This window comes from Hemiscyllium ocellatum, assembly GCF_020745735.1.
Source record: "Hemiscyllium ocellatum isolate sHemOce1 chromosome 27 unlocalized genomic scaffold, sHemOce1.pat.X.cur. SUPER_27_unloc_18, whole genome shotgun sequence".
NCBI lineage: Eukaryota > Metazoa > Chordata > Chondrichthyes > Orectolobiformes > Hemiscylliidae > Hemiscyllium > Hemiscyllium ocellatum.
In genome coordinates, this window is record NW_026867485.1 from 265656 (window position 1) to 287315 (window position 21660).

The 21660-nt window shown below is 46.1% G+C and overlaps 1 protein-coding gene across 3 annotated transcripts; it reads left to right on the forward strand.

Moving 5' to 3' along the window:
* The first annotated feature begins 3522 nt into the window (after positions 1-3522).
* LOC132807527 (zinc finger protein 239-like) lies at positions 3523-20646 on the forward strand. 3 transcript variants are annotated; one of them, XM_060821637.1, is made up of 3 exons: positions 3523-3677; positions 8176-9332; positions 19730-20646. In XM_060821637.1, the coding sequence occupies exons 2-3, from the start codon at positions 8487-8489 to the stop codon at positions 20492-20494; spliced, it is 1611 nt and encodes a 536-aa protein (XP_060677620.1). In that variant the 5' UTR covers positions 3523-3677; positions 8176-8486; the 3' UTR covers positions 20495-20646. The 3 variants fall into 3 exon arrangements, with proteins under 3 accessions (XP_060677620.1, XP_060677618.1, XP_060677619.1); XM_060821635.1 differs by lacking the exon at positions 19730-20646 and adding an exon at positions 7559-7724 and having other exon boundaries at positions 3534-3677; positions 8176-9865; XM_060821636.1 differs by lacking the exons at positions 3523-3677; positions 19730-20646 and adding exons at positions 3854-3868; positions 7559-7724 and having other exon boundaries at positions 8176-9865.
* The last annotated feature ends 1014 nt before the right edge of the window (positions 20647-21660 follow it).

A 21660-nucleotide genomic window follows, 5' to 3' on the forward strand; every position in this document is an offset into this window, starting at 1 on the left:
GGGTGCTATTCATCCGCTCGACCATTCCTGATGACTGAGGTTGGTAGGGGGTGTAGTGTCGCCATGGTATCCCTAGTGCCTCGCTAATGCTAGTCGTGAGCCTAGCAGTGAAGTGAGTCCCCCTGTCAATCTCTATGCTACCAGGAACTCCAAATCTGGGAATGACATCCTTTAGGAGGCATTATACTACCGTGTGTGCATTGTCCTTTTCTTGTGGGAAATGCTTCCACCCATTAGGAGAACAAGTCTATGATGACCAGGATGTACTTGTAACCCTGTTTTTGGGGCATGTGTGTGAAGTTAACCTGTAAGAGGCTGAACGGTCCTTCAGGAACTGGCAGATGGTCATACTTGGCAACTGGCTTCCTGCATTGTTCTGCAGGCAGATGAGGCACTGTGATAGCAGGGCTTGGGCAGCAGCAGTGAATCCTGGTGCATACCAGGACTGAATCAGTATGCATCATACCTTCTTGCCAGTGTGGTCAATGCCGTGGGCTGCTAGGGCCAGTGTGTGCTCTTGGACAAATGATGTGGCCATCAGGGTGTATTAGCAGGTTAAGCGAAGGAGATTGTGTGGCCCCACTGTGGGCCCAACTGTCCTTTCCCTGCTGTGGAGAAGTTTCTTGAGTAGCTCGCACTGCCTCCATGGGCTCAGGGAATACTGGGGTCTTCGCTATTCTGGGATCCTGCAGGATGTAGATGGTGGGGTGCAGTGCGACTTCCGGGCTGCTGTGTCAGCTGAGGCATTCCGGAGGGTGACCGGGTCAGTGGCAGAGGTATGGGCACGGCATTTGATAATTACTAGGGCTGAGGGTAACAGGACTGCTTCCAGGAGGTTAGATATCAATGCAGAGTGTTGTAGTGGCCTCCCTGCTGAAATGATGAAGTCTGCCTGTTTCCAGAATGTGCCGAAATCGTGAATGACTCCGAAGGCATATCTGGAGTCAGGATCAATGTTTGCTGTGTGTCCTTTAGCAATGACACAAGCCCGAATGAGCACAAACAGCACCACAGCTTGTGCAGATGTGCCCCATCTGGCAGTGCAGCTAACTCTAGGACTGAGAAAGGAGTGCAGATGGCATACCCTGCCGGTGTGCAGTGTTCTGAGGGCCTGAAGGAGGAGCCATCTGTATCGAGTATGAGGTCAGGGTTGTCTAGAGGTGTTTCAGAGCGGTCAAGGTGCGGGGTGACGACCTGCTGGACAAGGTCTAAACAGTCGTGGTCATCCGTAATGGTGGTCAGAGTTAGTGGGAGTAGGGTGGCGGGGTTCGGGGCAGGGGCACATTGTAGGGACAGGTTGGCTTTAGGTAGTAAAGTGACCCCACAGCCAGTTCTCTGTATGGCAATGGAATGTTGCTGCTGGAAATCGAGTAATATGGTTACAATGATGTTAATTGGAAAACAGTTATCAGAGGAATGTCCTAATTCTCTACACAAAGCAACATTCTGACAGTATCGATGGATCATTTCTCTTTGCAGGGAGGTGCTAATGTCTCCTCTGAAGTGGTGAGTTGCTTCCATTATCCTGTCCTGGGAGTAGTGCTCTTGCTGGTGCCTCTCTGTCTGACCTGTCCTTTGTGTGGCTTTGGTGTTGCTGGGTTGTGAAGCTGCCCTCGGGGCTTTGGGATAGCGGTGGTGCTCTGTCATTGTTAGTGGGTGCTTGAAGTGTACAGGTATTCCCTTGTCTGCGAGTCCTGCCTAGTTTCACTTGTCAGCCTGCTTGGTCCCTGCTGAGGCATTCTGGGTGTTTTGGTACAGTTTGGCCAATTGTGGGCCTATTGTGGGTTGCCAGGGTGGCAGAACTTTCCTCACATACAATTACCAGGAATATTTGGAATCCTAGAGAGATGTTGCATGCCTTGGACTATTCCCAGAAAGTGAATGAACTATCAAGATTCATGTAGATATTCGTGGGAACTCTTGCAGGGATGTAAAGAAACATAGATTTACAATTAAGGCTATACATCCCATTCTGCTAAGTTAATCCAGTTAATTGGTAATTTTTATTTGTTTCAAAATGTGAAAAATTAACGAAGAGTTCTCTCAGTTAATCACTGGGTATTCAAATGTCTCTTCAGAATTAAAGATCATAACAAAACTGGGTGTCATTGTGGGATGTTGAATCTGTAGTATGTGTTTGGTAAAATTTGGATGAACAATATTTCAAAGTGAATTTTATCATGTTAAGCACTAACACTTTCTGGAGAGGACAGATTTGCCCTTGTGTGTTTTGCAACACTTATCCAAGCTTAGTTCTCTCGACTAAGCAGACAGGTTGATGCTAGAGTTGAGAGCTGTGGCAAAACGTCAGAAATAATGTAGGCAGGAACACAACAATTATGGTTAGAAAGTTAGCCAAAACAATAAAAACAGGTAGGAAAGTTTTGTCAGCTTTTCTTAAAAAACGTTAACAAGTAAGTGTTGGTTCTGCAGAAAATGAGTCTGGGGATTCAGTAACGGAGGATAAAGAGATGGCAGATGAATTGGAAAGAGCTAGAATTTGACTTCACTCGAGAGGATAAAAGTAACACCCTGGAACTAGCTGTAAATCAGGAATTGAAAGGAGGGAGGAACTGAAAAAATTACAATTACTAGGGAAGTAGTACTGAGTAAATTGTTGGAACTACGAGCTGACAAGTCTGATTTCATCCTCGACACTGAAAGACAAACTAGCCAGTGAAATATTTAATGTATTGGTTTTAATTTTCCAAATCTCATTAGTTTCAGGGTCGTTTCTTTAGATTAGAAAAGTCCTTTCGTGAGACCGAGAACAGGAAACTGCAGACCGTTTAACTTAACATATGTCGTAGGGAAAATGTTCAAAGCTATTATTAAAGATATTATGATAGGGCACTTGTATAAGTTCAAGGTAATCAGGCAACGTAAATGTGTTTTTGTCAATGAGAAATAATGTTGTAATAATTTTTTTGAAGAACGGCCTCTCCGCACTGCGACTGAGCTGATGAACCTCCAGTGCCGACAGGGAATGGAATCCCTTCCCTCAGTGTCGACATTTCCACAACTTCTCCGCAGTTCTGGTGACTTTTTGACTCTGACTCTGTGTTTCAAATGAACAACTGAAAGTGTGATCACACTCAGGAAACGTGTACAGTCACTCCCTCCTGCGAATAGTGTAATGTTTCTTCAGTCTGTGTAACTGGTTAAAGCTCCTTCCCACAGTCAGCTCACGGGGAGACCCTCTCAGTCAGTGTAACTGGTTAAAGCTCTGCCCAGTCAGCTCACGGGGAGACTGTCTCAACAAGGAGAAAAGACATGCAAAAGTTGAGCAGCGAGACAAAATGCAAAAGCAATAAAATGTCGAACCACAGGGGAAAAAATATTGTGACTCTACTCCTTTTCTTCTTTTTGGCATTTGGACACTTAAAATCTGTCAGTAACACCCGCATCTTAAAAGAACATACTGCGCATGTTTTCTGGTGTCAGCAAAACACCGGGTATGCTCATCACAGTCCGCCAAAATAGGCACGCGATCTTCTTTTGATTGACCAATAGGAAGTACTGGAGGACCGGAAGGAGTCTAGTCCTCCCGCCAATCAGAGTCACCCCATTGTCTGAATGCGGAAGTTTGACCATGAGCTTCTGAAGCTGCTGCTGTTTCTCTGAAAGAAGATCGAGCTTCACCCCAGAACCCCACTTCCTTCCTCTGTCCAATATCTGTGAGTACAGGTCACTGTTTTCTCGCCGCCTTTTCCATTTTTTAAAAAATTCAGGGTTTCAATTGACTTGCAGCAACTTAAAGGAAAGGGAATGAATCGGGGTGGGAACAGACTCTGGAAACGTTGCTGCACGTCTGTGTCGCAATTGACGAAATAGACAGGCAGGAGGCTGGAAGAACAGAACAAGCCAGGTAACATCAGGAGGTGGAGAAGTCGACGTTTCACGTGTAACCCTTCTTCAGGATTGGGGATGGGTGTAGCGGTGTCCTGGGGGCTGGGTGGTGAAGTGGGGATAGGTGAAGACAGGTGGAGGGTCCGACTTGGTGGGTCAATGGGAGGAATAAATCTGGTTGATGACAGGGAGGAGTAGAAATTCGAGGGGGATGGGAAGTGAGATTATTTGAGACTGGAGAACTCAATGTTGAGTCCTCTGGGCTGGAGGCTGCCCAGACGGAGGATGAGGTGTTGTTACTTCAATTTGCTGTTTGGTTCATTGTGGCAATGGAGGAGGCCTAAGATAGTCTTTTCAGAAAGGGAGTGGGAAGGGGAATTAAAATGTGTGGTGACTGGGAGGTCCCGTCAACCTCTGTGAACCTGTCTGCGAAGCTTGGCAAACCGTTCCCAACTTTATGCTCGGTCTCCCCAACATAGAGAAGATCACAATTGGAAAATACGTGAGAAGTAGAATACAACAATGTGAAGTTGTAGCCTTTGCTGTGGGGCGGGGGCGGGGGGGGGGGGGGGAAGCAGAAAGGAATTGTATTATTTAAATGGTGATATACTGAGATGTGGAGAAAGTGAGATCTGCAGATGCTGGAGATTAAAGTCAGTAAGTGTGGCGCTGGAAAAGCACAGCAGGCCAGACAGCATCCGAGAGGCAGGATAGTCGATGTTTTGGGCCCAAGGGAATAGGGAATGATATGTGGATGTAGAAAGGGGGCTCAGTGTCTTTCTACACCAGTCACTGCCAGTTGTCAGACAGGTGCAGCAAGCAATCAGCAAAGCAAGTGGTATATTAACAAGAGGAATTGAGTTCAGAAGTGGGGATGTCTTCCTGCAGTTAGGGGTCATTGAATATATTCAAGGCTGAGTTCATCTGATTTTTTGAGCAACAATGAAGTGGATGTTTATGGGGGAAAGCAAGAAAATGTTTTTAAGACCAGTAGAGAACAGTTACAGTCACACAGCACATGAACAGACCTTTCAGTCCAACTAGTCCATGCTGACTGTATTCACAAACTAATCTAGTCCTACTTGCCAGTGTTTGGCCCATATCCCTCCAAACCTTTCCTATTCATGTACTTAACCAAATGTCTTTTAAAAGTAACTATACCGGCATCCACCTTCCTCTGGACATTCATCCCACACGTGAACCACGTGTTTTTTTTAAAAAGTTGCCCCTCAAGTCTTTTCAAAACCTTTCTCCTCTCACTTTTCACAATTTGCTGCGTAATCCTGAAACTCCCACCTGAGGGAAATGACACCTGCCATTCACCTCATGTATACCTCTCATGATTTTATAAACCTCTGTACGGTCACCTCTCAACTTCCTGTGCTCCAGTGAAGAAAGTCCCAGCTTATCCACCTAGATTTTGGTAGATTCATATCCAGTTATGGTCTGTTCAATGCTGGTCCAGGTTCGAAAGACCAATTGGCCAACTCCTGCTCCCAATTCTCACGCTCTGTGTCCAAAGTTAAAAATCATACAATACAGGGTCATAGTCCGACAGGTTTATTTGGGAGCACTAGCTTTTAGAGCGCTGCTCCTTCATCAAATGGTTGTGAAGAATAAGATTGTAAGACACAGAATTTATAGCAAAGGTTTACAGTGTGATGTAACTGAAATTATATATTAAAAAAGACCTGGATTGTTTGTTAAGTCTCTCATCTTTGAGAACTGAAACCAACATGGTCATTCTTTCATATGTGAATAGCAAAATTTTTTTAAAAAAGTTACATTCCCAATTGGTGTCACATCGTCCCAGATAATGTATTGAAGGTGTGAGTTTCCCTGTGTGAGGCTGTCTGAACCACAATGGTCAGACTGATTCTAATTTTAAAAAATGGATTAACAGAATCTTACCTGGATTCATGCAGTTTTGTGTCCAGGACAGCAAGAGACCATCAGATATAGGAGCAGAAATTAGGCCTTTCGGCCCATTGGGTCTGCTCATACCATTCGATCGTGGCTATTAAGTTTCTTATCTGTGTTCTCCTGCTTTTTCCCCATAAGTCTCGATCCCCTTGATACTCAAGGACCTATCTATCTCGTCTTAAATATCCTCAGTGATCTGGCCTCCACAGCCTTCTGTGGCAGTTAGTTCTATAGATTCATTACTCTCTGACTGAAGACATTTCTCCTTATCTCCAATGTGAAGGGTCTTCCCTTTACTCTAAGACTGTGCCTTGAGCCTTAGTCTCTCCTCCCAATGGAAAGATCTTCCCAACGTCCACTCTGTCCAGGCCGTTCAGTATTCCGTATGTTTCAATTAGATCTCCCCTGAGTATAGGCCTGTTAATCAGCATCACCTAGACCCTTCAGGATGAGATACAACAGGGATTAGGCTCAACAAAGTGAGAAGGGAAGGAGAGTGTGTGGGATGGAGACTTTTAGCTTTGAGGGAATAAGAGAGGAAGCAGAATTGACTATAAATTAGAATTGATTGGATGGACCAGTGGGCTGAGGAGTGGCAGATGGAGTTTAATTTAGAGAAATGTGAGGTTTTGCATTTTGGTCAAACAATCCAGACAGGACTGGTACAGTGAAGGAGAGTGTTGCAGAACAAAGAGACCTAGGAGTGCAGGTTTATAGTTCCTTGAAAGTGGAGTCGCAGGTAGACAGGATAGTGAAGAAGGTGTTTGGTATGCTTTCCTTTATTGGTCAGAGCATTGAGTATAGGCGTTGGGAAGTCATGTTGTGGCTGTACGTTGGTTAGGCCTCTTTTGGAATAGTACGTCCAGTTCTGGTCTCCCTGCTTGAGGAAAGAACTTTCAAACTTTGAGAGGGGTCGGAAAAGATTTACAAGGCTGTTGTGAGGCTTGGAGGGTTTGAACTACAGGGAAAGGCTGATTAGGTATGGGATATTTTTCCCGGAGCATCAGAGGCTGAGGGCAGCCTTATTGAGGTTTATAACAGGCATGGATAGGGTGCATATCCAAGGTCTTTTCCCCAGGGTCAGGGAGGCCAAAACTAGAGGGCATATGTTTGAGGTGAGAGGGGAATGATTTGAATGGGACCTGAGGAGCAATTGTTTTCACGCAGAGGGTGGTGCATGTATGGAATGAACTGCTAGAGGAAGTGGTGAGGCTGATATAATTATATTTAAAATGCACCTAGTTGGATACATGAACAGGAACCATAAGAGCCACATGCTGGCAAATGGGACTAGATTAATTTTGGATATCTGTTTGGCACAGACGAGTTTGACCAAAGGGTCTGTTTCCGTTCTGTATGACTCTAATTGTCTTGGTGAAAGCAGAAGTGTGATTGTGAAGACTGAACTTTCAAAGCAGCTTTCGTGATTAGACTAGATTACTTACAGTGTGGAAACAGGCCCTTTGGCCCAACAAGTCCGCATCGACCCACCGAAGTGCACGCAACCAGACCCGTTCCCTTGCACCTAGCACTATGGGCAATTTAGCATTTTGAATTCACCTAACCTGCACATTTTTGGACTGTGGGAGGAAACCGGAGCACCTGGAGGAAACCCACGCAGACATGGGGAGAATATGCAAACTCCACACAGTCAGTCGCCTGAGGCGAGAATTGAATCTGGGTCTCTGGCGCTGTGAGGCAGCAGTGCTGCCCACTGTGCCACTGTGCTGCCCACTGTGCCACCATGCCACCCATAGATGTTTCATAGATGTTTTGCTCTTCCTAGGAGCAGAAGAAATCTTGCATTTGTGAGAGAGCAACTGAGTGAGTGTGCACATTTGGGATTTTGGTGGAAAGTGGGAATTCATTGCACTGTGGGGATCAAGCCCTCCCTATCCAGTCATTTCAGCTGGTGGATGAGACTCAGCAGTTCATGCAGGCAGTCAATCCAGGTAATATTTTTTAAATTCCTGCTTTGGAAATAGAACCAGTCTGACTCCAGATTGGGATACTGACAAACTCTAGCCTCATCCCTTTAATGCATTGTCTGAGCTGAGATGTCACCTTTTGTTATAAAGCCTTATGTTAGCTTGAGAGGGTGCCTTACAGGAAGTTCTGTGATTTACATATTTATGATACCTGTAATCCATTGTAAAAGATGAAAGACTTAACAATCCAGGTTTGTTCAATATATCATTTCAGTGGCAGGACACAAATGTCTTTCCATAAATTCTGTGCCTTATGGTCTTATTCTCCACAACCACCTGATGAAGGAGCAGTGGGATGATGCTTTCAATTTTGTGAACTAACAAAAGAAAAGGGTGTTCCACAGAAAGTAGAATAGCTTGTTCTGAATTTCTACCCTGCACTGACAGTGATGACTTTTGTAATCTCTTTTTACAGAGTATTTGAAGATCTGAAGATGCAAGTCTCAATGAACAGATGAAGGCCTGATGCCTGAAATGTTGACTCTCCTGCTTCTCATGCTGCCTGACCCACTGTGCTTTTACAGCGCAACACTTTTTGACACTGACTCTCCCGCGTCTACAGTCCTTATTTTCACGTCAATATCTGACAGTCACTCAATTGATCAGGACAGCCACGATTTTTGACTATAATTCTGTGAGAAGGAGCAAACCTTTTTGGTTCCTGTTTGAGTAAGTTTTCATTATCAGTGGGCCTGGATGAGAGACCCAACTGTTGCTGCCCACTGAATGTGGAGCCTGAAACTGTTATACGGCCTGGAAAGAGGAATTCCCAGCAGTGAGGGGAAGTACATGCGTTTGATTGTAGCTGAAGCTTCGGACATGGAGAAACCGTGGAAGTGTGATAACTGTGGGAAAGGCTTCCGTACTCCGTCTGACCTGGAGATTCATCAGCGCGTCCACACGGGGGAGAGGCCGTTCTCCTGTCCTAAGTGCGGGAAGGGCTTTACCCAGGTCTCTGCCCTGCTTAGGCACCAGCGGATCCACACGGGGGAGAGGCCTTTCAGTTGCCCCGAGTGTGGGAAGGCCTTCAGCAATTCCTCCACCTTGCAGACCCACCGACGAGTCCATACGGGAGAAGGGCCCTTCAGCTGTCCCGAGTGTGGGAAGGCCTTCAGCTATTCCTACCACCTGCTGAGGCACCAGCGGGTCCACACGGGGGAGAGGCCTTTCAGCTGCCCCGAGTGTGGGAAGGCCTTCAGCAATTCCTCCACCTTGCTGACCCACCGGCGAATCCATACGGGAGAGAGGCCCTTCAGTTGTCCTGAGTGCGGGAAGGCCTTCAGCAATTCCTCCACCTTGCTGACCCACCGGCGAGTCCATACGGGAGAAGAGCCCTTCAACTGTCCCGAGTGTGGGAAGGCCTTCAGCTATTCCTCCCACCTGCTGAGGCACCAGCGGATCCACACGGGGGAGAGGCCTTTCACTTGCCCCGAGTGTGGGAAGGCCTTCAGCAATTCCTTCACCTTGCTGACCCACCGGCGAGTCCATACGGGAGAGCGGCCCTTCAGCTGTCCTGAGTGTGGGAAGGCCTTCACCCGCTCCTCCAACCTCCGGAACCACCAGCGACTTCATATGCCATCGCAGGGAGACTGACAGCGACTGCCGAGTGCCATTATCGACTGGACTATCCACCCAGTTCTGGGATCTGTTGGGTTTGAATCTCATCGCGGCAGATGGTGGAATTGGAATTCGGTCAGAATCTAATGATGAAACCATTTTCTGGTGTTGGGTGGGGGAGAAAACCCCAATCTGATTCACTCACGCCCTTTTTAGGGAAGGAAACTGCTGTTGTGGGAAAGGATTCACTCAGTCGTCCCAGCTGCATCCTTTACCCGGTCTGGCCTACACATGACTCCAGACCCACAGCAGTCTGTTTCACTCCACACTGCCCCCGTTCCCGGCCCCACGGGTTAAGGCTGTACCAAGGATCCAATTACCAGGAATAAAGAGTGCTGACCAAGAGTAAAGAAAATGGGGTGGGGTGGAGGGAGGGGGAGTTTGTGCGCTTTGACCTTGAGTTGTTTAAAAAGCAGCTGCTTTCTCTCCCCCTTTTTGCTGGGGGAGATCTGAAGCTGTAACAAAATTGGGTCACAATAAAGATTACCTGAACTTACTGTCAGGCTCAGACTATCATTGAAAGCTTTGAGCTCCAGATGGTCTTTGATTTAAAGCTGCTCATTTCTTCCAGCCTCCTGCACTAAGTTTCTAATGTCGTGTAGCAGATGGAGCAGTGAATGATTTGCTCATATCGTTAGAACTTGTAAATTTTTAAGGAGTACCGGTACTGCATCGTTTCATCAACATTGTAAAGGTTACTGGCAGCACTGGGCGGTTTGCGCTGTGTTCACTAGTAACTCTTATCTTTAAAATTTGAGAATAGCTAAAATTATATATTCCGAAACATCATTGAAGTCTCAACGCATTTCAATTTTTAAAAAGAGCTGCTGAAATCTTTCTGAAACTTGCACTGGAATATGTGCAGTTAGGCCACAGCTCAGGACAGGCTGGAAGGGGTGAATGACCTATTCCTCATTTTGTGAAATTGGTTTCGACTAAGTAGACGTAGAGTCCTAGAGTTGTAGAGCCGGAAACAAACCCCTCAGTCCATATCTTAAATGAATCTAGTGACCCATTTGCCTGCATTTGGCCTATGTTCATCTGTACCCTTCCTATTCATATCCCCTTCCAGATGCCTTTTAAATGTTGTAATTGTACCAGTCTCCACCACTTCTGCTGGCAGTACATTCCATACACGCACCACCCCCTGCGTGAAAATATTGCCCCTCAGGTCCCTTTCCCCACTCACCTTCAACCTATGCCCCTTCAGTGCTGGACTCCCCTACCTGGGGAAAGACCTTGGACGTTCACCCTATCCATGCCCCTTACAAATGTCTATAATTTTGAGGAGGAGAAAATGAGGACTGCATATACTAGACATCATTTTCCACCCCCCACCCCACTTTATCCAAGTCCCATGCCTTCAACTCAGCACCACCCTCCTGACCTGTCCATCAACTTTTCAATCTATCAGCTCCACCCACTTCTCCAACCTATCCATCGCCAAACCGTTACTACCCGATGCCTGGAGGAGGAACGCCTCATATTCTGCCTTGCGACCCTGCAACCACACAGGATAAATTGTGGATTTCAACAGTTTCCTCACCTCCCCCACTTTATCCCAGTCCCAAGCCTCCAACTCTGCACTGCCCTTCTGACATGTCCATCATTTTTCCTATCTATCTGCACCATAACCCCCTCCGAACTATCATCTTGCCCCCCCTCCTCCCCCCCCACCACCATCTCTCACATACACACACCTTCATGTACCTATGGCATTCTCAGCTACCTTCTCCCCCAACCCCACCCACTTCCCATTTATCTCTCAGCACCCCCGCCCACAAACTTCGTTCCTGATGAAGGGCTGATGCCAAAACGTCAATTCGTCTGCTCCATGGCTGCTGCCTGACCTGATATGGTTTTCCAGCACCCCACACTCTCGGCATAATTTTAAGGTAATTGGAGGAAGGTTTCGGGGAGATGTCAGAATAGGTTCTTACTCAGATAGTGGTGGCTATGTGAAATGCACTGTCAACAGTGGTAGTAGAGTCAGATATATTAGGGACATTTAATCGACTCTTGGATAGGTACATGAAAGTTAGTACAATAAGTGGTATGTAGGTCAGTCTGATTTTAGACTAGGATAAAGGGCCGGTACTGTGCTATGTACCTAAGTGGAGTCAAAAGTTTTGTTTTATCAGCAGTACAGTCAGATCCGAGCAAACGAGGACATGCAGGTCATACTGCGCTTAGACAGAGTGAGGCGTACAGGGTTACAGCTGCACAGGAGGTGCACAGAAGCACGGTCAACATTAGATTTCAAATTGGAGAGCTCCATTCAGCAGGCTAATAATGGCAGGGAAGAAGCTATTCTTGAACCTGTTGGTACATGTGTTCAAGCTTCTGTATCTTCTGCCTGACAGAGGATGGTGTGGGAGATCATTCCCAGGGTGGGAGGGGTCTTTGAGGTTGGCAGCCTTTCCACGACAACGAGAAGTGTAGATGGATTCCATGGATGGTAGGTTGGCTTCTGTGATGGACCGTGCTGTGCACACAACCTTCTGTAGTTTCTTCTGGTCCTGGGCAGAGCAGTTGCCGTAGCAGGGCGAGATGCAACCAGATACATGGCTTTCTATGGTGTATCTGTAAATGTTGGTGAGTGTCATCATGGACGTGCCGAATTTCTTAAGCATCTTGAAGAAGAAAAGGCGTTGTTGTGCCTTCTTGACCATTGCATGGGTGGGTTTAGATATTTAGCTGCTCATTTCTCATTCTTACTAATTCCTTTACTTGATGCAGTCACACAGTCAGTTTCATACCTTGTGCTAATCTTTTCTGAAGGTCTTCTTCAGAAGGATAAAATATTACGAGGGGCAAAGGTAGTGTACATACATAATATGAAATCTTTAAACTTGAATTCATTTTTAAGAGCAGAACAATGCATTTATGGTAAAAATGGGTAAATTTAACAGGGTTTTAGGAAGGGTGAGAGTGGGAAGTATGTGGAGGTGCATGTTAAAACAGGACCGAGTCTGCATGGCTTTGACAAGAGGAGGTCATGTCTGACAAATCTATTAGGATTCTTTAAGCAGGTAATGAGTAAGTTAGACAAAGGGAGAGCCAATGGACGTGAGCGATTTGGATTTCCAGAAGGCCTTTGACAAGGTGCCGTGCGGGAGGTTGCTAAGTAAGGTAAGAGTCCCTGGTGTAGGAGCAAGGTGCTGGCACGGATCGAGGATTGACTGACTGGCAGAAGGTAGAGAGTTGGCATAAAGGGGTCTTTGGAGTTCCAAAGGGGTCCATGCTGAGAATGCTTGGACAGGCCAGGAGAATGGTCAGAGAAGGGGCAGATCGAATACAATGTGGTAAAGTCTGAGGTTATGCACTTTGGTGGGAAGACCAGAAACAGAGACTGTTTTCAAAATGGGAAAGGCTTCGGAAATGTGAAACAGAAAGGGATTGGGGAATCCCAGCTCAGGGGGAGAATTGTACCATTCATTCGGGGTGGTGTGGAAAGGATCGTACCATTGAGACTTGGGAGAATTGTACCATTAATGGCTGTGGGGGAGTAAAGGATTATACCATTCAGAGGGGGACGATTGTATTATTCGAAGGTGGAGGGGCAAAAGGAAAGGGGAGGATTGTACCATTCACATCACGGGGTGTGGATTGTACCATTCACAGGGAGAATTATTTATTTTTATATTTCAGAATTTCCAGGATACAGGACATATGCCAATTTTACCCACCAGAAATCGACTGAAACTGGGTGCACTAAAAAAATCCAGCAGGAACATTATCAGTAAAAAGGTCCAGTTTCGGTCATAGCAGTTATAGCCTTCTAGAGTCACACCGCACAGAAACAGACACTTCAGTTCAACTCATCCATGCCGACCAGATGTTCCAATCTGGCCCAGTCCCAAGTTCCAGCATTTGCTCCTTATTCCTCTAAATCCGAACTATTCATCTAGACACCTTTTAAATGTTGTAATTGTACCCACCTCCACCACTACCTCTGGCTGCACATTCCATACACGCTCTACCTTCTGCGTTAAAACGTTGCCCCTTAGTTCCTTTTTAAATCGTTCCCCCTCTCATCTTAAACTTATGCCTTCTAGTTTTGGACTCCTCCACCTTGGGGGAACATACCTTGGCTATTCGCCCTATCCGTGATTCTCATGATTTTATAAACCCCTCAGGTCACCCCTCAGCCACCTCCACTCCAGAGAGAACAGCCCCAGCCTAGTCAACCTCTCTCTGTAGCTCAAATCCTCCAACCCTGGCAACATCTTTGTAAATCTTTTCTGAAGCCTTTCAAGTTTCACAACATCCTTCCAAGAGGAAGGATGCCGGAATTGTACACTTCTTCCAAAAGTGGCCGAAACATTCTCCTGTACAGCCACAACATGACCTCTCAAATCCTATACTCAATACTCTGACCAATAAAAAAAAGTATATCAAACACCTTCTTCACTATCCTATCTACCTGCAACTCCACTTTCAAAGAGCTGTGAACCTGCACTCCAAGGTCTCTTTTGTTCAACAACACTCCCTGAACCTTACCATTAAGTGTAGATGTGCTGCTCTGATTTGTTTTTCCAAAATGCAGCACCTCGCATTCATCAAAATTAAACTCCATCTACCACTCCTCAGCCCATTGGTACATCTGATCAAGATCCCATTGTAATCTGAGGTAACCTTCCTCATTGTTCACTGCACCTCCAATTTTGGTGTCATCAGCAAACCTACTAACTACACATCCTATGTTCACATCCAAGTCATTTGCATAAAAAATACAAAAAGTAGTGGACCTAGCACCGATCGTTGTGGCACTCCACTGGTCATAAGCCTCCAGTTTAAAAAATAAACCTCCACTACCTTCTTCTAACTTTGAGCCAATTCTGTATCCAAATGTCTAGTTCTCTCTGTATTCCATAAGATCTAACCTTGCTAACATGTCTCCCTCGGGGAACCTTGTCAAACACCTTACTGAAGTCCATATAGATCACATCCATTGCTGCCCTCATCAATCTTCTTTGTTACTTCTTCAAAGCACTCAATCAAGTTTGTGAGACATGATTTCCCATGCACAAAGCCATGCCGCCTATCCCTAATCAGTCCTTGCCTTTCCGAATATGTGTAAATCCTGTCTCTCAGGTTTCACTCCAACAACCTGCCCACCACCGATGTCAGGTTCCCTGGCTTTTCCTTATCAACGTTCTTAAATAGTGGTACCACGTTAACCAACCTCCAGTTTTCCGTCACCTCTCCTGTGACTATCAATGATGCAAATATTTCAGCAAGGGGCCCAACAATCACTTCCCGTAGCCTCCCACAGAGTTCTCAGGTACATCTGATCAGGTCCTTGAGATTTATCCATCTTCATGTTTCAAGATATCCAGCACCACTTCCTCTGTAATATGGACATTTTTCAAGATGTTATAATCTATTTCCCTACATTTTATATTTTTCATGTCCTTCTTCAGAGTAAACATTGATGCAAAATACTCGCTTTGTATCTCTCCATCTCCTGTAGTTCCACACATTGACTGCCTTGCTCATCTTTGGTGTGCCCTATTCTCTCCCTAGTGGCCCTTTTGTCCTTAATGTATTTGTAAAAACCCTTTGGGTTCTCCTTAACCCTATTTGTCAAAGTTATCTCATATCCAGTTTTTGTCCTCCTGACTTCCCTTTTAAGTATACTCATACTACCTTTATACTCTTCTAAGGATTCACACAATCTATCCTGTCTATACCTGACATATGCTTCCTTCTTTTTCTTCACCAAATACTCAATTTCTCCAGTCATCCAACATTCCCTACACCTACCAGACATTCCTTTCACCCTAACAGGAATATACTGTCTCTGGACTCTCTTTATCTCATTTCTGAAGGCTTCCCATTTTCCAGCCGTCTCTTTACCTGCAAACATCTGCCACCAAACAGCTTTGGAAAATTCTTGCCTATTACGTTAAAACGAGACATTCGCCAATTTAGAATTTCAACTTTTAGATCTGGTCTATCCTTTTCCATCACTATTTTAAAATTAATGTAATTATGGTCGCTGGCCCCAAAGTGCACCCCCACTGACACCTCAGTCAGCTGTCCTGCCTTATTTCCCAAGAGTAGGTCAAGTTTTGCACCTTCTCCATAGGTATATCCACATACTAAATCAGAAATCTTTATTGAACACGCTTAACAAATTCGTCTCCATCTAAACCCTTAAACCTAGGGCAGTCCTGTTGGAAAGTTAAATCCCCTACCATAACCATATAAGGGGAAATGAGTTTAAAACTGGGCACAATCCTCCAGGTGCAGTTTCAGCAATGCTATGTTTGGTTGCAGCAACACTTCCTTCCCTTTATGTTCTATTTCTTTAGCAATAAAAGTGAATGCTGCATTCACTTACTTTCTTATCTACTGTACCTGCATGCTAGTTTTCTGTGACTCATTAATGAGGATACCCAGATCTCTCTGCACCAGATCATCCCAAACCCTCTATTAGAAAAAAGGTTGCTTTGCTGTGTTTTTTTGACCAAAATGCATGACCTCACACTTATCCACCTTAAACTCCATATGCCACATTTTGACCCACTCTCCTAACCTATCTAGATCCATTTGAAAGGTTTGTATTTCCTCATTGCAACTTACCATCCTGTCTATTTATGTGTCATCCACAAATTTGGCAAATGAGCCTTTTATCCCTGTATCCATGTCACTAATGTAGATTGTAAATAGCTGGGGTCCAAGGACCCAACCCTGTGCACCTCACTAGTTACATCTTGCCATCCAGAAAAAAAGTCATCAATTCAGACTGTCTGTCTTCTGCCCATCAGCCAGTCACCTATCCAAGCTGATAAATCGCCCCATGTCCCACATGATCTAACCTTGCGAATTAATGCTTTGAGTGGCACTTTAGCAAATGCCTTCTGAAAAGCCAGATATATTACATCTACATGATCCCTATTATCCACTTGTTACATCTATGAAGAACTTAGTCAAATCTGATTTGCCCATCATAAAACCATGCTGACTCTGATAGATAGAGTTTTGACTTTTCAAACGTCCTGATATTGCTTCCTTGATAATTGACGCTAACACCTTCCCAACAACAGATGTTAAACTAACTGGTCTGCAACTTTTCACATATTGCCTGTCTCCCTTTCTGAATACAGGCATTACATTAGCATTTTTCCAATCCACTGGAACCATAATATCCTAAGATATAGGAGCAGAAATGAAGCCATTCAATCATGGCTGAAACGTTTCTAACTCCATTCTCCCGCTTTCTCCCCGTGTCCTTTGATCACCTTGACAATCAAGAACCTGCCTATCTCTGTATTAAATAAACTTAATGAATCTTTCTCATGTCCAGGGAATTTTGGAATATTGTAACTAATGAATCCACAATCTCCACCGTCACTTCCTTTAGTACCCTAGGAGGGTAGGCCATCAGGCCCAGGGGATTTGTTTGCACTCAATCCTAATAGTGTACCTATCGACGTTGATTGTTTAAGTTCTACCTTTTGTCTAGCCTTTGACTTGCTCATTCCAATACGAACGGTCCTGCTGTCCTCCAACGTGAAAACTGAGGAAAAGTATTGATTTAGCAGCTCTGTCATTTCAGTGTTCCCCTTATTAACTCACCTGGTTCATCTTCCAAGGAACCAACATTTACTTTAGCGACTCTGTTCCCTTTGGCATACCCTTTTGATATTTTATACTAGGCTTCTTTCGTAATTTACCTTACCTATTTCTATTCATTTTTAAAAATCCCTTTGTTTGTGTCTGGAAGTTTCCCGATGTTTCAGCTTTCCAAAGGTCTGGAGTAATATTCCTGAACAGGCTGAAAATTAAAAAGTAACTCACCTTTCAGGAGGCTGGGGGCGGGGAAAACCAACCCCCATTGTCCCCTATTGGTTGGAGGGCTCCCCAACCACGCCCCCTCAGTTGGTGATGACGTTGTCTGGACCACGCCCCCTGCGTGTTGGCGCATGTGCAGTGTAGGTCCCGCGGCCGGACCGAGACAGTGTGACTGAGTGTGGGAGAGGAATGGCGCCGGCGGCTGAAGGAACAAGAACAGAAACCGCTGGAAAAGCTGAGCAGGTCCGGCAGCTCGTGTTGAGAGAAATGTGAGGACGTGTTTCGGGTCCGGGGATCCTTCTTCAGAACAGGACCAGGTTTCAGAAACATCCCGGGGAGGTCGCCAGGTCCGAGCGCCAAGACCTGGCTCCTGCCCCCGGGGAGAGGAGACAGTGAGACAGGGTAGGATTGGGAACCGCGGGAGGAGGGAGACTGGGGAGTTTATAAACTCCTAGGGGGAGGCCGCAGGCCGCGAATAAAAGCCCCACAGGCCCAGTGTTTACTTCACCGGGGAAGGAGCTCTCGGGTTGTCCGGGCAACCAGCCGCCAGCTTTGTGAGGGTCAGGCACATGTTGTCTTGGGACGGGGTTGTTGGATTGTTGTATAATATTGATCTCCTCTGTACTTTTAATCTTGAATATTTTTAAAATGTACATTGGCTTCAATTTATGAATTCTAAGTACAGAAGCAAAATATAAACATCTCCTTGCATGCATCCCAACATGTGCATAGGAGCCAAGACTGCCTCAAGATTTACTGAGGTGCTGAATCAATAGCTCTTTCCCTTTTGATTAATGAAGGTGGTGCCCAGCAGACTCCTGCTCACAGTCAGTGTCAGCCTTTATGGGAAAGATAGGATAGCAAAACCGAGACACCAATGTAGCCAAGTAATCTGAAGTCACACTTTGGTGCTTTAATCGCCTCAAACGCATGCCATTCGGATTAATGTCAAGGCTATAGGGGTACCAGGCTCCCCAAGACAGCCGGTATGGATAACAAAGAGGAGAGCTGAAGTGTTCTCCTTATCAAGCCTGTAACGTCTTCACAAATCTCCAACAAGTTAGTTAAATGCAGTGTCCCCGTCAGAAATACCTTGCAGACTCTTCCTACTCAATCCACCTTTCTCCATGTGACTACTAATTTTGACCAGAATAAGTATTATTGGAAGCTTCTCCACCAAATTTAAACTGGCAGGTGGGATGAGATTGGGTTGGGATATCTGGTCGGCATGGACGGGTTGGACCGATGGGTCTGTTTCCATGCTGTACATCTCTACGACTCTATAATTGCTGAGATTAGCATTACAACCTTTCTTAAACCAGGCTGCAATGTTTGCAGTTCTCCAGTCTTCTGGCACCTCCTCCAAGTCCATGGAAGACTGAGAAATTGTGGAAGCCATAATTTATATTGTCCCTTCCTTCAAGATTGTTGCATGCATTTCATCAGTGCCTTGTCAAACTTTAAGTACCAAATGCTTATCGAAGACTTCTTTCATGTTAATTTTGAACTCTTGGGAGGTCATGTTGTGGCTGTACAGAACATCGGTTAGAGCACTGTTGGACTATTGCGTGCAGTTCTGGTCTCCTTTCAATGAAAAGATGTTGTGAAACTTGAAAGGGTTCAGAAACGATTTTACAAGGATGTTGCCAGGGTTGGAGGATTTGAGCTATAGGGAGAAGCTGAACAGGCTGGAGCTGTTTTCCCTGGAGTGTTGGAGCCTGAGGGATAACCTTATAGAGGTTTACAAATTTATGAGGGGCATGTATAGGATAAATAGACAAAGTCTTTTCCCTGGGTTTGGGTCTGTTTCTATGCTGTACATCTCTATGACTCTGTTGGTTGCATCTGTAAGATCCTGAGTCAGCACCTTGAGATTTAGAGCGGAGTGAGAACAGAGGGGGAGAGAGAGTGGGATGGTGCTTTCAATTTTGTGGAATAACAAAAGAAAAGTATATTTCGCAGAAAGTGGAATTGCTTGTTCAGAATTGTTACCCTGCACTGAGTGTGATGACTTTTGTAATCTGTTTTTACAGAGTATTTGAAGATCTGAAGACGGAAATTTCAAAATTGACAGATGAAGGCCTTGTGCCCGAAGCATTGACTCTTCTGCTCCTCGGATGCTGCCTGACCTACAGTGCTTTTCCAGTGTCACACTTTTGAACTCTTGACTGTCCAGCATCTGCAATCCTCACTTTCATGTCAATGTGTGACAGTGACACTGGGACATCGGGACTGGAACGAGTTTTGACTGTGATTCTGTGAGAAGGAGCAAAGCGTATGCTTCCTGCTCGAGTACATTTTCAGAATCAGTGGGACTGGATGAGAGACCCTACATTGCAGCGCAGTGAGTGTGGAGCCTGAAACAGTTATACGGCCTGGAAAGACGAATTCACGGCAGGGTGGGGCTGTACCCACGTTTGTGTGCAGCTGAAGTTTCGGTCATGGAGAAACCCGAGGAATCCCGCACTGTGAAGAAACCGTGGAAGTGTGGCGACTGTGGGAAAGGCTTCTGTGCCCCGTCTGCTCTGGAGACTCATCGGCGCAGTCACACCGGTGAGAGGCCCTTCAGCTGCCCCGAGTGCAGGAAGGGCTTTACCCAGGCATCTGCCCTGCTGACCCACCGGCGGATCCACACGGGGGAGAGACCTTTCAGCTGCCCTGAGTGTGGGAAGGTCTTCAGCAATTCCTTTGCCCTGCTGAGGCACCAGCGAATCCACAAGGGGGAGAGACCACTCTCCTGCCCCGAGTGCGGGAAGGCCTTCAGTGATTCCTCCCACCTTCTGACACACCGGCGGGTCCACACAGGGGAAAGGCCCTTCAGTTGCTCCGAGTGCAGGAAGGCCTTTACCCAGGCCTCTGCCCTGCTGATCCACCAGCGGCTCCACACAGGGGAGCGGCCCTTCAGCTGCCCAGAGTGCGGTAAAGGCTTCAGCGATTCCTCCACCCTGCAGACCCACCAGCGGGTCCACACGGGGGAGAGGCCCTTCAGCTGTTGTGAATGTGGGAAGTGCTTTACCCAGGCCTCTGCCCGGCTGAGACACCAGCGGTCCCACACCGGGGAGAGGCCCTTCAGGTGCCCCAAGTGTGGGAAGGGCTTTGCCCGGGCCTCCAACCTCCAGACCCACCAGCGGATCCACACGGGGGAGAGGCCCTTTAGTTGTCCTGAGTGCGGGAAGTGCTTTACCCAGGCCATCACGCTTCAGAAACACCAGCAGGTCCACATGGGGGAGAGGCCCTTCAGTTGCCCCAGGTGCAGTAAGGTGTTCACCTGCTCCTCCCAGCTGCAGAGGCACCAGCAAGTTCACGTGCCATAGCAGGGGCATTGAAGGAGTGACGCCTGAGTGCCATTATCGACTGGAATATTCATCCAGTTCCAGGGCCTCCCGGGTTCGGATCCTGCCGTGGCAGATGGTGAAATTGGAATTCAGTCAGTAATCTAGAGTTCCAAGTCTAACGATGAAGCCATTTTTTGGGGGGGGGGGGGGGGAGGAGTTAGGGTGGGGTGGTGGTGAAGGGCGATAAAACCCCCATCTGATTCACTCACGTCATTTTTCGGGAAGGAAACTACCGTTGTGGGAAAGGATTCACTCAGTTGTCCCAGCAGCATCCTTTACCCTTTCTGGCCTATGGTTGGCTCCACACTGCACCCCCCCGTTCTCTCCACCACTGGGCCCCTCCCTCTCCCCAGCAAATGAACAGGGAGAAACCTACTTGGATACAGAGTATACGTTGAAATTGCTGAATGAGGCAATACTTCCTACAGGCTAAGAAAGGGCGTGTGTGCGCTTTGACTTTGAGCTGTTTTTAAATAAAAAGCTACTTTTTCTACGCCTTTTTTCTGGGGACATTCTGAAGCTGTAACAAAGTTGGGTCACAATAAAGGGTTACCTGAACTTACCGCCGGGCTCAGGCTCTCATTGCAGGCTTTGAGCTCCAAATGGTTTTTGTTTTAAAGCTGCTCATTTCTTTCAGCCTCCTGCACTAAGTTTCCAGTGTCATGTATCAGATGGAGCAGTGAATGGGTAGCTAGTATTGTTGGAAATTGCAAATATTTCAGGAGTGCAGGTACTGTGTCATTTTATCAGCATTGTAAAGTTTACTGGCAGCACCAGGAGGTGTGGGTTGTGTTAATTAGAAATGATGTGGAGTTGCTGGTGTTGGACTGAGGTGGATAAAGTTAAAATCTACACAACTCCAGGTTATAGTCACAACAGATTTATTTGGAAGCGCTCGCTTTCGGAGTGCTGCTCCTTCATCGGGTAGTTGTTGAGCAGGATCGTAAGACATAGAATTTATCACAAAACATTACAGTGTCATGCAGTTGATTTCCTGAACAAGTCCAGTTGCAATTCAGTCTTTCATTTTTTAGAATGGGTTGCAGTTTCGGTTCATTAACATGTATAACCCAGAACTACTTTTAAGTCACGTTCTCCCGATGACTTAAGATTTTATAAAATTAGGTGACATCTCAGCTCAGACA